This window comes from Cryptomeria japonica, chromosome 9 (assembly GCF_030272615.1).
Source record: "Cryptomeria japonica chromosome 9, Sugi_1.0, whole genome shotgun sequence".
NCBI lineage: Eukaryota > Viridiplantae > Streptophyta > Pinopsida > Cupressales > Cupressaceae > Cryptomeria > Cryptomeria japonica.
Window position 1 is genome coordinate 685,413,466 of NC_081413.1, and position 13,380 is coordinate 685,426,845.

The 13,380-nt window shown below is 38.3% G+C and overlaps 1 protein-coding gene across 2 annotated transcripts in view; it reads right to left on the minus strand.

The window, feature by feature from the left end:
* LOC131073961 (nuclear cap-binding protein subunit 1) overlaps nucleotides 1–13,380 on the minus strand; it is a 209,680-nt gene that overhangs the window by 60,422 nt on the left and 135,878 nt on the right. For both annotated transcript variants that reach the window (XM_058010492.2, XM_058010493.2), the window contains exons 9-10: nucleotides 13,152–13,218; nucleotides 3,857–4,059 (exon numbers count right to left, since the gene is read on the minus strand). In XM_058010492.2, coding sequence (XP_057866475.2) covers nucleotides 3,857–4,059; nucleotides 13,152–13,218 — 270 coding nt within the window. The remainder of the gene's footprint in view (nucleotides 1–3,856; nucleotides 4,060–13,151; nucleotides 13,219–13,380) is intronic.

Consider the following 13,380-nt stretch of genomic DNA (forward strand, 5'->3'; position numbering starts at 1 on the left):
AAGAGCCCTTAGCAATGCAAGATTTGAAGGACAAATTATTGGTCATAGAGGAGAAAGTTGTACAGGTTTTAACAAGGGCAGACAACACTCACAAATACATTGAAGACCTCATTTTGAAAACCCAAATTGAAGAAAGACAAAAGGGAGTTGCAAGTGGAGTCACTAGTTCTCAGCTTTGCACAATCAAAGAGGCCTTAGAAACAATGAAATCTGATTACTTGCAGTTGCTCAAGGATAGGGATCTTGTGATCAAGTTTGCTGAAGACAAGGAAAAAGAAGTTGATGACTTGTGCTTGCAGTTAAGTATGGCTCATGGTGCATTATACAAAGCAGAGAATCAATCAACGCTTGCAGTCACTTCTATGGAAAAAGGAATGAGTAGTAGGACCACAAAAATTATGCAATTTGTTGAAAGGATCTATGCACTTGGTAAAGATGAAATAAAGTTTGATGATCCCAGTGGAAGCCAAGAAGAGGATTCCAAAGGTCTGATTTGGAACAGCGGTAGTCTACATCCTCCCCTTGATATTGCAGCTCTTACACTTGGGAATACTCTTGAAGCCAAGGTTACAAGTATTGGTCAAGAAATTTGGAATGTTGATGCACTAAAAGAGGCCCAAAACATGACTCAAAGACATGACAATAATTCTGATCTGTATGACAGCAGTAATATACTTCACCTTTGTCATCATATTGCCACTAATAATCATGAAGAAAGCAATGGTACAGCTCCTATTATTGATGGACTACATGAGACAAATATGGTACATGGTAATTTTGATGATGGGACTGAGTCTATATCTTTTGTTACAGCTGATATCTACCATTCTTTTGATGATAAGAGACAAGTTGCTTAATCCAGAGTTTCTAGTTGAGGCAGTTGATCATTTTCATGACGGTGATATGTTGGGCAGTGATGGCATACACACCTCATTCTTGAGTCTGCCACCTATTTCTCTTGTTAGGACAGCGATATCTTTGTTGGTTGGTGACTTCATATTCTTGGATTCCTTATGGACTAATGGATGTCCTAGTCGGAGTCTTATAGCACTTCCTGATTTAGCATTGAGTACGTCAGTGATTCAGCAGCATGGGAGTGTTGAAGGGTGCTTCTTTTGGATAGAGATGGAGTGTGGGTTGTTTCTCTTTGATTGGCATTGGTTCAAAGACATGTTTGAAATCATTAATGTTGCTGATCAGAGTTATGGCAGCGAGATTTGGTATCCTTTCATGCTGGTTTATAGGCATGAGGGGGTACATCTTCATTTTGTTTGGGTGTTCAACATGCATGGATGGTTACTTCAGGGTGATTGGTCGACAAACTCCTTCATTGCTTATAGCAGGTTCTATAGATTGATATGGGATCAAGGCAGTGACATGTTTGGTGCATTGACTCTTGTGCGCCAAGACATGTTGCCTCACCATGGGTATGCAAATGTTTTAATCAGTGTGGCACAGCGATTAGTAGAACAGTGTTCCTCAAGATGGTTCGGGATCCTGGTATTGGTATGCAGATTCATGATTACTTGAGGACAAGCAATCGTTAAGGGGGGAGGACTGTAATGTCCCCTTTTTGGGACATTAGAAGAATCCATTAAATAATTAAGTTTAAGTTGTCTAAACATATTAACTTTAAAGACAACTTAATTTAATTATTTATCTAAGCAAATTAAAGTGACTTTTTATGTCAACATCGAATTATAAAGTAAAGTCACTTAATTAATAGAAGGGAATTCCAAAAGACAGGCAATGGGCGAACAAAGAGTCACAGGGTTGAGTTTTTTAATAACTTGGAGAGGCTCATTTTTGGGTATGCTTGGTTTATGTTTGGAAATTGTTTCTTTTGGAGAGTTTCTGGGAAGCTCTAGTTTTCAGCAGGTTTGAGGACACAAACCCTTGAGCTTGGAGGCAGTGGACGGAAACCCATTGTCAATTGGAGTTATCATTCAAGTGTCTCACTTTGTGCTTCAGGTTTTATTTACTAGTTATTCAATCTGACTGTAAGTTATGTGGCTACAATTGGATTTTTTTTGTTATTGCTCTATTAAGGGATTTGAGGCTATATTCATATCTAAATTTCAGGAATTCTGTTTAAATCTGAAATTTAATGATTTTCAGTGTAATTTGGTGAAAAAATTGAAATCAATTGCATGCAAATTGTATGTTGAATTTATGTGGTTCGTTTGTTCAAATTTCTAGAGTAAATATCCCCCTAGGGATATTTCACAATGAGAGGAGGGATGAGCTACAGATCAGAGTTCCGTGACTCGCGGCGAGTCACGCGAGTCAGCGGGCCGGGTGACCCCTGCCGGGTCACGGTGACCCTGACCCGGGCTCGGACGGGTCAGAGGGCGTGACTCGCCTGACTCGCCGAGTCAGGCGAGTCATTCCCTGACTCACCGAGTCCGAGGGTCGTGACCCAGCTGGAGTCACTTAATAAAGTGCAGTAAAAAAAAAAAAAAAAAACATAACATTTTTTAATGACTTTTTTTGCCATTTCCCTTTCTTATAACACCCGATGCCTTTAGAAAGCACCCCTTGACCCAAGTTGGGGGCGCTGCCCCCAAACCCCCGTTGAAAAATATAGGGGGAAACCGCGTCGATAGAAGTAGGGAAAATCTAATCTCTGACTCTGATTAGGCTCCATATAACAACGCAACTTAGAAATCTTGGTAATTGGTATTTAGATTTAGTATTTCAAATTTCCTATAGTCTCATTTGAAAATGTAATTCTTATACTGTAATACTGTCATACATCTTTTCAAAACTAGTTTTTCAAGTACTATATGTATATGTATAACTATATCAGCACCACCACCCCGCCACCCCCCTCGTCGCCGTCCCCAAACTTAGGCCCTTGGTCCCCCCGTCCCGGAAACACGTCCCCTCGTCCCCAACACCTATGGCTACTCAGACTGGCACATCACAGGCAGAGACTATGGCTACTCAGTCATCCAGGACCTACCTTAGACGCCTTTCTAGGAGGCAGATAGACGAGGCTGAGCTAGAGCCTGAGCCATAGCCTTGTTTTTGTTTACACTTTACAGTTACATATATGTTGGGGAACATTTGAAGTCATGGATTTTATATACATTGGACAACATTTATAACTCTATATATCTATGTTTTCTAATTCCTTCAGCTACAATTTACATTTCTACGCATATGATGGATGTATGTTTATGTATGTGATCAAATTAGCTTCTATTTGATGATGTTATAGTGTCTTTAAGCTTAATTCAATAATGGGTGTATGAAACAAGTTTTAAATCGTTAAAAATCTCTAAATTTCAAGGGTTTTCTTATATTGCCGAGTCGTTGCCGAGTCATTGCCGAGTCCGAGCCGAGTCACGAGTCGAGTCAGCCTTGCCGAGTCAGAGCCGAGTCCGAGTCTGGGAACTTTGCTACAGATGCAGCATATATTTTATCCAAATTCAGCCATTGAGATTTCCAGTCTATGAGTCTCTCATTGTCTTAAATATCAATTACAATATACAAATTTATAATCACACTTAAAAGCTTATATTAACTTGCCAATTATAGGATACTTCGCCAACTGTTCTTTCTGTTCTTTTTCTGTGGTAAATATTCTCATTAGTTCTAAAGTAATTTGTTTCCATATATAACACAAAGCAAGTAGAACAGTAAAAAACTAAGAATACATGGTTAGAAGAAACCTGTCCTGAAAATCTCAATTTAGTTCGAATTGAACTTAAAGGCAATATGCAATATCCCGAATATCCAAGGGGGGCAAGTAAAATCAAACCACCAATGTTTTGTTCAAGAAATGTTATATAAATAGAAGGAGAAGTTAAAAAATACCACAGAAAAATTTCCTTGGTTGACAATTAAATACCTCTTCAGTTTTTGAAACGGGAAAAATATGCAATCTTTGAATCCTTTGTGGATATTTTAACTCTGCTTCATGTCTTTGTCTACCAACCGTAACATCAGAACTTGGTGAAGGTTGATCAGGCTGTTCAGGACATGTCACTGGTTTAAATTCATAACTCTTTCCAGTCACCAATCGAGATTCAAAACCAAGGTGTGGTCGTGGAACTGCTCAAACATAGCATTGCAAATATAAGATGCCAAGTACCAGAAAAAAACAACAAATAAGCTGCGGGCATCAAACAATTGTTTTAGGGCACGAACAGCAAGCATACAGAATGAACAGGAACACCATAAAGACTTATGTGATTCCAGCCCAACAGGAGGAAAAAAAAATGACAGAATGCCCTTAAAACTGTAATCAGTAATGTAGAACTGGATGGTAAAAGATGTGCATGGGAGAATTAAAACAATAAATTTATGGGACATTCCAACATTGTCTAATATTGTTGGGGCATTGTAGAGTGTCTCAAGAAACTCATCACATTTGAGTATAATGAACAAATTTCATTTATCCGTGTTATTGTAGATACAAAGTAACCAAAATGGAATTATCAATAGTAAAGACAAATAGAAACCAAGTAGAACATCGAATTTCTACAAGACAAGATGTTAGCTTTATGAAATATGCAAATGCTTTATTCATTGAATATATTAATTAAATATATATGATATATCTAGCACACCAATTTTTTTTTATGAAAATGCTGCAATTCATTTCATCATTTTCAATAAGAAGAGAAAAAAAATTCAGCTGCTTTACTATTAAATTAAATCAAATGTCTACTTGCACCGTCTAATTATTAGAATAATATTATATATTATGTACCTTATAATGGTCATTTATGTCAATAAGTTGTCTAAGCTAGTTTACTTAGCAACTTTCTATTTTCAGTTTGTCAGTTAGATAGTTTAGTATCTTTCTGTTTTTTGTCTTTAGTTAACAATCGTTTCTTTTTAGAAACATCGTCCTTGTAATTATCTATTTAAGGCAAAGAAACGGGACTCGGACTCGGCTCGGACTCAGAAAGGCCGACCCGGACTCGGACTCAAGACTCGGGGTCAGACTCGGCTTCAAACTGAGCTGGACTCGGGAAAGTGAAAAACTCAAGAAATTTAGAGATTTTTTAAGATTTAAAACTTGTTTCATGCACCCCTTATTGAATACACCTTAAAGACACAAGAACATCATCAAACTCGGCTCATTTGATTACATATACAAGTATACATCAATCACATAAGCATAAACGCAAATTGTAGCTGAAGGAAATAACAAACATAGATATATAAATATTGTCAAATGTATACAATATTACAAAACTCATGGAATAAAAAATCCATGTCATCATATGATCATCATCAAATGTTCCATACAAATACCAAAGGTAAATACGACTACAAGCCTATGGCTCAAAGCAACCTGCACCCTCCGGCCCCAGCCCCGACCCCTTATGAAGGCGTCTAAGGTAAGTCCTGGATGATTCGACAGCCATAGCTGCTCCCTGTGACACCATGCCATGCTCACCAACATCAAGAACATCTGTCTCACTATCTGCCTTTGAATCTCCCGTCTCTGCTCGTGCTCTCTGCTCCTCCTCTGCCATGGCTACAGTCTCAGCCTCTATATCTACCTGATCGATCCAATCAGTGTCAGACTCAGAAGTTAAATTTTCCCTACTTCTATCGACGCAGTTTCCCCCCATATTTTTTGACGGGAGTTTCGGGAAAGCACCCCCAATGTGGGGTCAAGGGGCGTTGGGTGTTATTTTTCTATTGGCTGACATGTTGTAACCCTAATTTTTCTCTCTCAGGCAAAGGTTGTAGTGAACAAAGACGAGATCATTCATTTTTAAAAAAAAAATTAAATTTTTTTTTTTTTGTCATTTTATTTAATCCAGCCAGCGGCCGAGTTTCAAGCACTACTGGTAAGGCACCGGTAAGGCAGTTCAATGCTTATAAATTTAATGGTTGATGTTTTATTTGCAATAAATTTGGTCACATGGCTAGGCAATGTAGAAACAGAGCAAATCAGAACCCTGATTCTACTCCCGGTAAATGTTCTAAATGTAATAAGTATGGTCATAAGACAGAAGATTGCAGAATGAATGTTAAATGCTATGCATGTGGAAAATTTGGACATACGGCTAATCAGTGCAGGTCAAGCAATTATACCGGTTTTAGCAAAGCAATTCAAAGGAACAATGTTACATGTTATGCATGTAATGAGGTTGGACATATTGCTAAATTTTGTAGAAGCAGAAATCTACCGGTTGGCAATGGTGGATCAAGTGAGAAAGGAAAAGAGAAGGTTAATGAAATCCGGCAAGATCATACCTAGAGATGGGTCAGGAAGACTGAAGATCAATCTGCAGATGGTATCCGGCAGAGGAGGTTGCTCCTGCACCGGCAGGTAGCTCAACCGATAACTAAGGCAGATGCCTTAGGGGTAGGCAAAATTCATGAAGATGTTGCATACGCCTCGGGAAGAGGTTCTGGAAGATTTCCAGACATTGGAGATGCTTATCCGGCATAGAGATGTTTAACAGAGATCCGGTATCTTTCACCGGAGGTCATTGATGTCAATGACTGATTAGGGCTTTTTTTGAAGGTTAAAAGGTTGACTCCACTTCATTCTTGATCACCTTGCATTCAAAGCAATTCAGAGCGATTAAGGGTGATTCAATGCGATCAGATATCCTCTAGAGCGATTCACCGGCGATTGGAAGAAGTCTTTAGGGCTTTTCACCAGAAGCGATTCATAGGTATTTTTCTTTAATCATGGAAGCGGAATCATCATTTGTTCCTACCTTTGTCGCAAACCCGACTATTGTTAAGGTCAAGGACCGTCCCAAGCCAACTTTCAAGCAATATCCGCATGTGGCTACCCTGGATGACTCGATTGGAGCATTTCCGCGTGTTCCGGAAGGAGTTGTGTATGTCGAAGATATTAGGGCATACATACACTATCACATTGAGGATTTGGGGACATCTGATATAAAGGGCATGTACATAAGCGAGCTAATGGGAGATTCTAGAAAGATCAAACCGAAATACAAGCCCATTGAAGACTTAGGGTTTACCGGTATTCTGGACATTCCGGAATTCGAAGATGAAATCATTAGGTATGTTTTGAGCAGAGTACATGGAGAGTTTATCTGTTTGGATAGACCATACAAGATCACCAAGGAAGCCATCGGGGCACTCATCGGTTTACCATAAGTTGCGCAACATTCAGATAAGAAGGTTTCTAATGATTATGTAAATAAAATCACCAGCGCAACATCAGACAGACGATCCATGAGAACAAGCACTATTACCGACACGGACATCAAATTCGGTAGCATGATCATCGGGTATAAGGTAACTCAGTCAAACCGACTGAATTCTATTTCTAGCTCCTGCAATTTCCCAGCTTATAAAATGATGAGAGAAAATGAGAAATTGGATCTATGTGGTTGGATGTTAGATGAACTGTTGATAAACCTAGGTAAGATTAAAGGAGAAAAGAAAGGAACTTTCCGGTATGGAAACTTGATTGTCTGTTTAATGCTATTTTTCATGAATGAGACTCCCGGTTTTGGGAAAAGACAACGAGCATTTAACATCCCGGTAGGGAGGCAATTAAAACAGTCAATTGCTACATTGGGCAATCAAAGAGATGACAAAGTATGGGGATATTTTAAGGCAGTCCAGAAGGCTATGAAATCTAGAGAAAGGTTTCCTAAGCATATTGTTGAGAAATACTCAACTGACATATGCATCATGGTGAAGAAAGATGAAACACTTATGGAAGCGGTAAAACCCCGGAAGATCTGGATTGAGGAAATGGGCTATGAAGTTGATAGACAGATTTTAGATGCTTATGCAAAAATGTCGATTGATGCACCTATTGATGAAGGAGAGAAGCCTTGTGGTATTGCAAAGCAGAAGACACACGAGGTTGAAACAAAGTTCAACCGGAAGAAAACAAAGAAGTAGGAATGAAAAGCAAGTTTGTAGAAAAAGTTTCACGGGACATCAAAGCATTGATTCATGCTATCCCAAAGAAAGGCAAGAAGAGAAAAGAACCAGAAGTACACATCGAGCCTATTGTAGCAGAGTCTACATCTGAGGATGACACACCCCTGGCATTCAAAAGGGTTATAAGGAAGAAAACAGAAGAAAACAAGGTAGAGGCTAAAAAGCAACCGGTTAGAAAAGTTACTATCAAGTTACCGACACAGAAAAAAGCACCAAAAGTAACACCTTCAGCCCCATCCGATACTAGTAGAAGGAAGAAGAAGGGAGACATTGATCTAGCAACTAAATCTAGTAATGTATCTATCATTCCACCCAAAACTTGTACAGAGTTAGTTGATGAGATTACTAAGAATGGTATGTTAAAGAATGTAAAGTTTTATTATGAACATTTAGAGGATATTGAACAGAGAGAATAAGAGGAGGCAGTTCTGTTATGTTTGGACATTTATAAGAAAGCTTTGATAGAAATTGAAAACCAAATACCAGCAGAATTGTTTAATATGTTAGATGCTAGAAGATTGTCAACAATGGAAGAGGACAAGCATATTAAAATTCAAGAGTTGTTATCTGTTTGTGTTACTATTGCTCCAGAGGAAATGGATAGGACACTTGAGGTTGCAAATAGAAAAATCTTTAACAACAAACGTAGAATAAATAGTCTTATGCTAGGAAGGGTAAATGAAATAATCAAGGAGACCCACAAGGCATGGGTTAAGTTCTTTGAAGAGAACAAAGGTTTCTTTACTTCACCGGAATCAAAGAAGGATACTGTAGACATCCTGATTGAAGGGAAAGGAAAGGGTATTACGGGTACTTCACCCTCAATTTTGAAAAACATTAAGATAGTGGAAATTAAGCCCACAGAAGATACAAATGTACAGGCAAACATTGAGATACCGGCAAATACAGACTGTAAAGGTTGATAATGTACAGGATACTAATGTTGAGGATAACAATCCTCCGAATACAGATGTAAAGGTTGAGGTTACAGTTCCTGGGGAGGAACCGACAGTTACTGAGACTGCACCAAGTGGTGAAGCCACCGGTGCAAGCGAGGAAGCTATAAGGGATAAATCATCAGAGGAGAAGAAAGAGAAATCCGGCAGGGAACCGGTAGTGAGTCCATCATTGTTGTCAATCGACACTTCGCAGGTTGTATCACTGTTTTGCACAGACTAGTCCCAGATTGCAAGTTTGACAATGAAGCGAGCCCATCCGGCAAGCTTAAGACAATTACCAGCACATTTCTAAGGATTTTCAATCCTTCCAGCAAATTTCAAACCGGCAAGCATTGGAGAGGTTCACACAGGCTAAAAGAGCTACATTTGATCAAATGATTGAGTCTGAGAGAAAGGAAATGGATGAGAAATTGAAATTGATAGATAATTCTTTAAAGCAGTGTACAAATATTTACAGAGTATGTTGTAACATAGATGCTCTTACATTTAATTTGGATAAGAAGATTAAGGAATTTCAGGAGAAAATTGCAAGTATAGCTAATTCTTTTGATGGATTGAATTCATTGACTACATCGATTGATGGTCAAATTTTGGTTTTGGAAGCTCAAGTTTTTGCTCTTGAGAAAGAGAAAGACAAAATCATAAGAAGAGCCAGAAGTCTTAGAGGTTTGGTGAGTCCCCAGTTGGATTCACTTGGTGTACATAAGGAGTGTATAGATCTCGTTGGCAAGCCCACACCGGCAAAGCTAAATGAGAAAGAGTCCTTTGTCCATATGCTAAATGGACTTGTATCTATTTCCGGCACTTTCAAATCTGGTTGGGATACTTATCTAGAGCTATTGGAGAAAGCATACCCAGATATTTTCAAATATATTAAGCTCCAGTAAGATATTTTTGGGATATTCATTGTATAGTCTTTTTCCAGTTTTGGATCTTTGGCATCCTATTTGGAAATTTTGATGGCATTAATGTCAAAGGGGGAGTGATATAGATGTGAAAAAAAGGGAGTTGTATACATTAGGGGGAGATATGGAGATATGAAGCATTTTGTATTGATGGATATTCAGCTCAGGGGGAGCAGGCAGGATGAAACCGGCAGATAAAACCATGACCATTTTTCACATGAGTGTTGCCATCAGTGCCAAAGGGGGAGATTGTTGGCAATTGACACTCTACTGGTTGCTTATTCGGGCTTCATGTTTTGGTTCAGTTTTGTATCGGCAGGCACTTCACAAACTCTAAACCAGCACCGGCAGGATGGATGAATTTCTTTGGTTACCGGCAATGCAGGCCGACATGGTTCAGAATAAGGTTATTGGTATTGGAGGCCGACATCTTTTGGATCCGGCATCAGCAATTGATTTTGATATTCATGTATTTATGTTATCTAGCCAACAGGTATATTGATATTGAATTATCTTTGTAAGCCGACATAAGGGATGATAAATTGTATAGGGTTTGTCTGCATTTTTCTGGCAGTGGCGCGATTTTTTGACGATATGGGTGTGGTAGATTTTATTTTTTTTAAATCACGCTTTTTGTGTACCCAACCCAAATCGGGATTTTTTCCTGGTGATTTTGGCACCCGTTCTTTTACACCTATCGGCTTTGTCTGGGCGTTGGCTAGTTCTTATGCGACCTGCGTGATTTCTTGAAGCAAATCTTAAAATCTAGCTAGGGTTTTTGTTTTTTCCAGACTGGTTTGACCGATTTGACCTGAAAATCAGAATTATCTTTTTCGAAAGTTTGTACCAGCCACTTGTTGAAGGTTTTGGACTGATTTTTGAAAGAAAAATCATCAGATCTTTTAGTGTTTAACCTTGTTTTTCGTGCATCACAAAATGGGAGGGATGGCATTGTTGACCAACATAATGTTGGAGGCCAATCAGCGGTTCAACGACAGAAACTACAATACCTAGAAGCAAAGGATGCTCTCCATTTTTTAGTACCAGTGTCTTGATTAGATTGTTCTAGGAAAGTCTACTCATCCCACAGTGGCGGGCAAAGACCAGGACAAGTTTGATGAACGTAACAGAGAAGCAGTTATGTTGCTGAAACTATCAATCACCAATGAAACACTTCCAGAGGTGCCATCTGGCAAGACAGCTGCAGAGATATGGACACATTTGAAAGATCTCCACGAGACTTCAAACAAGAGCCGAGCGTTCTTTCTGAAGAACATGTTGTTTTCAATGACAATGGATGAGAAGATGTCTCTACAAGAGCATCTTATGAAGATCAAGGATATACACAATCAACTAATGGCCATTGGTCGCAAGATGGAAGAGGACATGGTAGTGATTGCGTTGAAGAGTCTACCAAGATCCTACAAACACTTTATTGAGACGCTCAACATTACCTCCACTAATGTTGACCTAAAGTTTGAAGAGTTGTGCACTAAGTTATTGCAGAAAGCTCGGTGGAGACAACAATTTGGTGGCAACAATGACATGGTCAATACAGAACAAGCGTTTACTGCCAAGGATAAAGGCTGGGGGAGTCTAGTTAGCAGAAAGGACAGCACACATCTGAGAACGGTTCCAAGAAGAATTTCACCTGGCACTATTGTGGGAAGCTTGGTCATATCCAGAGGTTCTGCAGAAAGCGTTCGGCTGATCAGAAGACCAACCAGGGAGAGTCTCAGCAGCAGGCTCATGTCGCAAAGCATTCTTAGGAGGAGTCAACCTTCTTTGCGTTTTAAAGTTTTTGTCTTGTGTAGGGTAGTTAGTTAATAAATTAACCATTATGGGAGGGTATTAGAATAATATTATATATTATTTACCTTATAATGGTCATTTATGTTGATAAGTTGTCTAAGCTAGTTTACTTAGCAACTTTCTATTTTTCAGTTTGTCAGTTAGATAGTTTAGTATCTTTCTGTTTTTTGTCTTTCGTTAACAATTGTTTCTTTTTAGAAACATCGTCCTTGTAATTATCTATTTAAGGAGACTTCCATCTCCTTTGTAATTAATGTATTCAGCTTGTTTAATAATATTTTCACTAATGATGATGATGATGATGGTCTTAATTCTTAATAATGACCCATATGATGCTGATTACTAATCGTATTAGTTTAATATTGAACAACGATTATCTATCATGGCATTCATGTTTGACGAATTCATATCAAATTCTGGAATTTGTAATGGTTTTGTTTAGCATATGCATGATATTATATTCTAAACCCCCCACACACACTCACACGCACGCACAAGCACACATGCATACAACATACACACACATGTGCACGCGCACACACACACATGCATACATACACACATGCATGCATACACTCATGCAAACATACATGCATACACTCGTGCAAACATACATACATGCATGCAAACATACGTACAAGCATGCATACATACATTCACGCATACACATACATACATACAAACATAAACGATAAATACCTACACAGACACACAAGTACATACATGCATGCATACAGAATACGTGCATACATACATGCACACATACATACATTCATACATATACACATACATACATGCATACATACACATGAATGCTACATCAATACACATGCACACATACATCCATACATGCATACAATACCAACCAAAGTAAGGATTCATTTTTTGTTCCACTTCAACTTCCTATGTACAACATTTTCCATTTTGATTTGAATGCTCTACACCACACATCAAGATCTATTTTATTATTACTACTAGAACATTGAAAGAATCTAATGTTATTTATATATTTCCTAAAAGAGGGTCAGAGAAAAAAAAAAGCAACACAAATCCAAACAAACATAGTATAAAATTTAACACTAACAGATGTTCTGTCAACTAGGTTGTGATCAAGTGATTGGGCCTCTTAGTTCTCATGTTGGAGACCAAGGTTCAACTCTTCCCATGGAAATCTTAACTGTAAGGTGTGCTGAGTGGTAGCACCACTGTACTTGTATGTAGTTTACAGCCAAGTAGTGCTGGAGGATGTGACATTATTTTGGAGCCAGACAATGCTGGAGGATGTGGCATATAGCCTGTGCCAGTGGTTATCCTGGTGGATATGTTAGCTATATGCAGATGGTAAGTACAATGCAAAAATAGTTTAGCACAAAGCCAATCAAGTGGCATTCCCGCTGAAGTAGTACAGGCCTGATATCATAAACAATATACTATGTAATAGAAGTGCACCTCAATTCAACTCATTTATCTAATAAACTAAAAACACTAACAGACCTTTCTGTTTTGTAAAAAATAAACAAAACTTAACAGATTAATAACAAAGCAAGGAAACAAAGCAGCATACCACTATCAACCTTCCATCCATCTTCAGATAGCGATTTTATGCGTTCCCATAAATCTTCCAAGAAGTCCTATATTAAGCATAGAACACTATTAAATTAAAATAGATAAATTTCATTCATCCAAGAAATAATATTACAAAATGATCACTTAAAATTAAACATTGAAACTAAAGGTCACCCAGCTTAAAAGTGAACAGTGAGAGTGTTTGGAAAATATGTATTACTCATTGT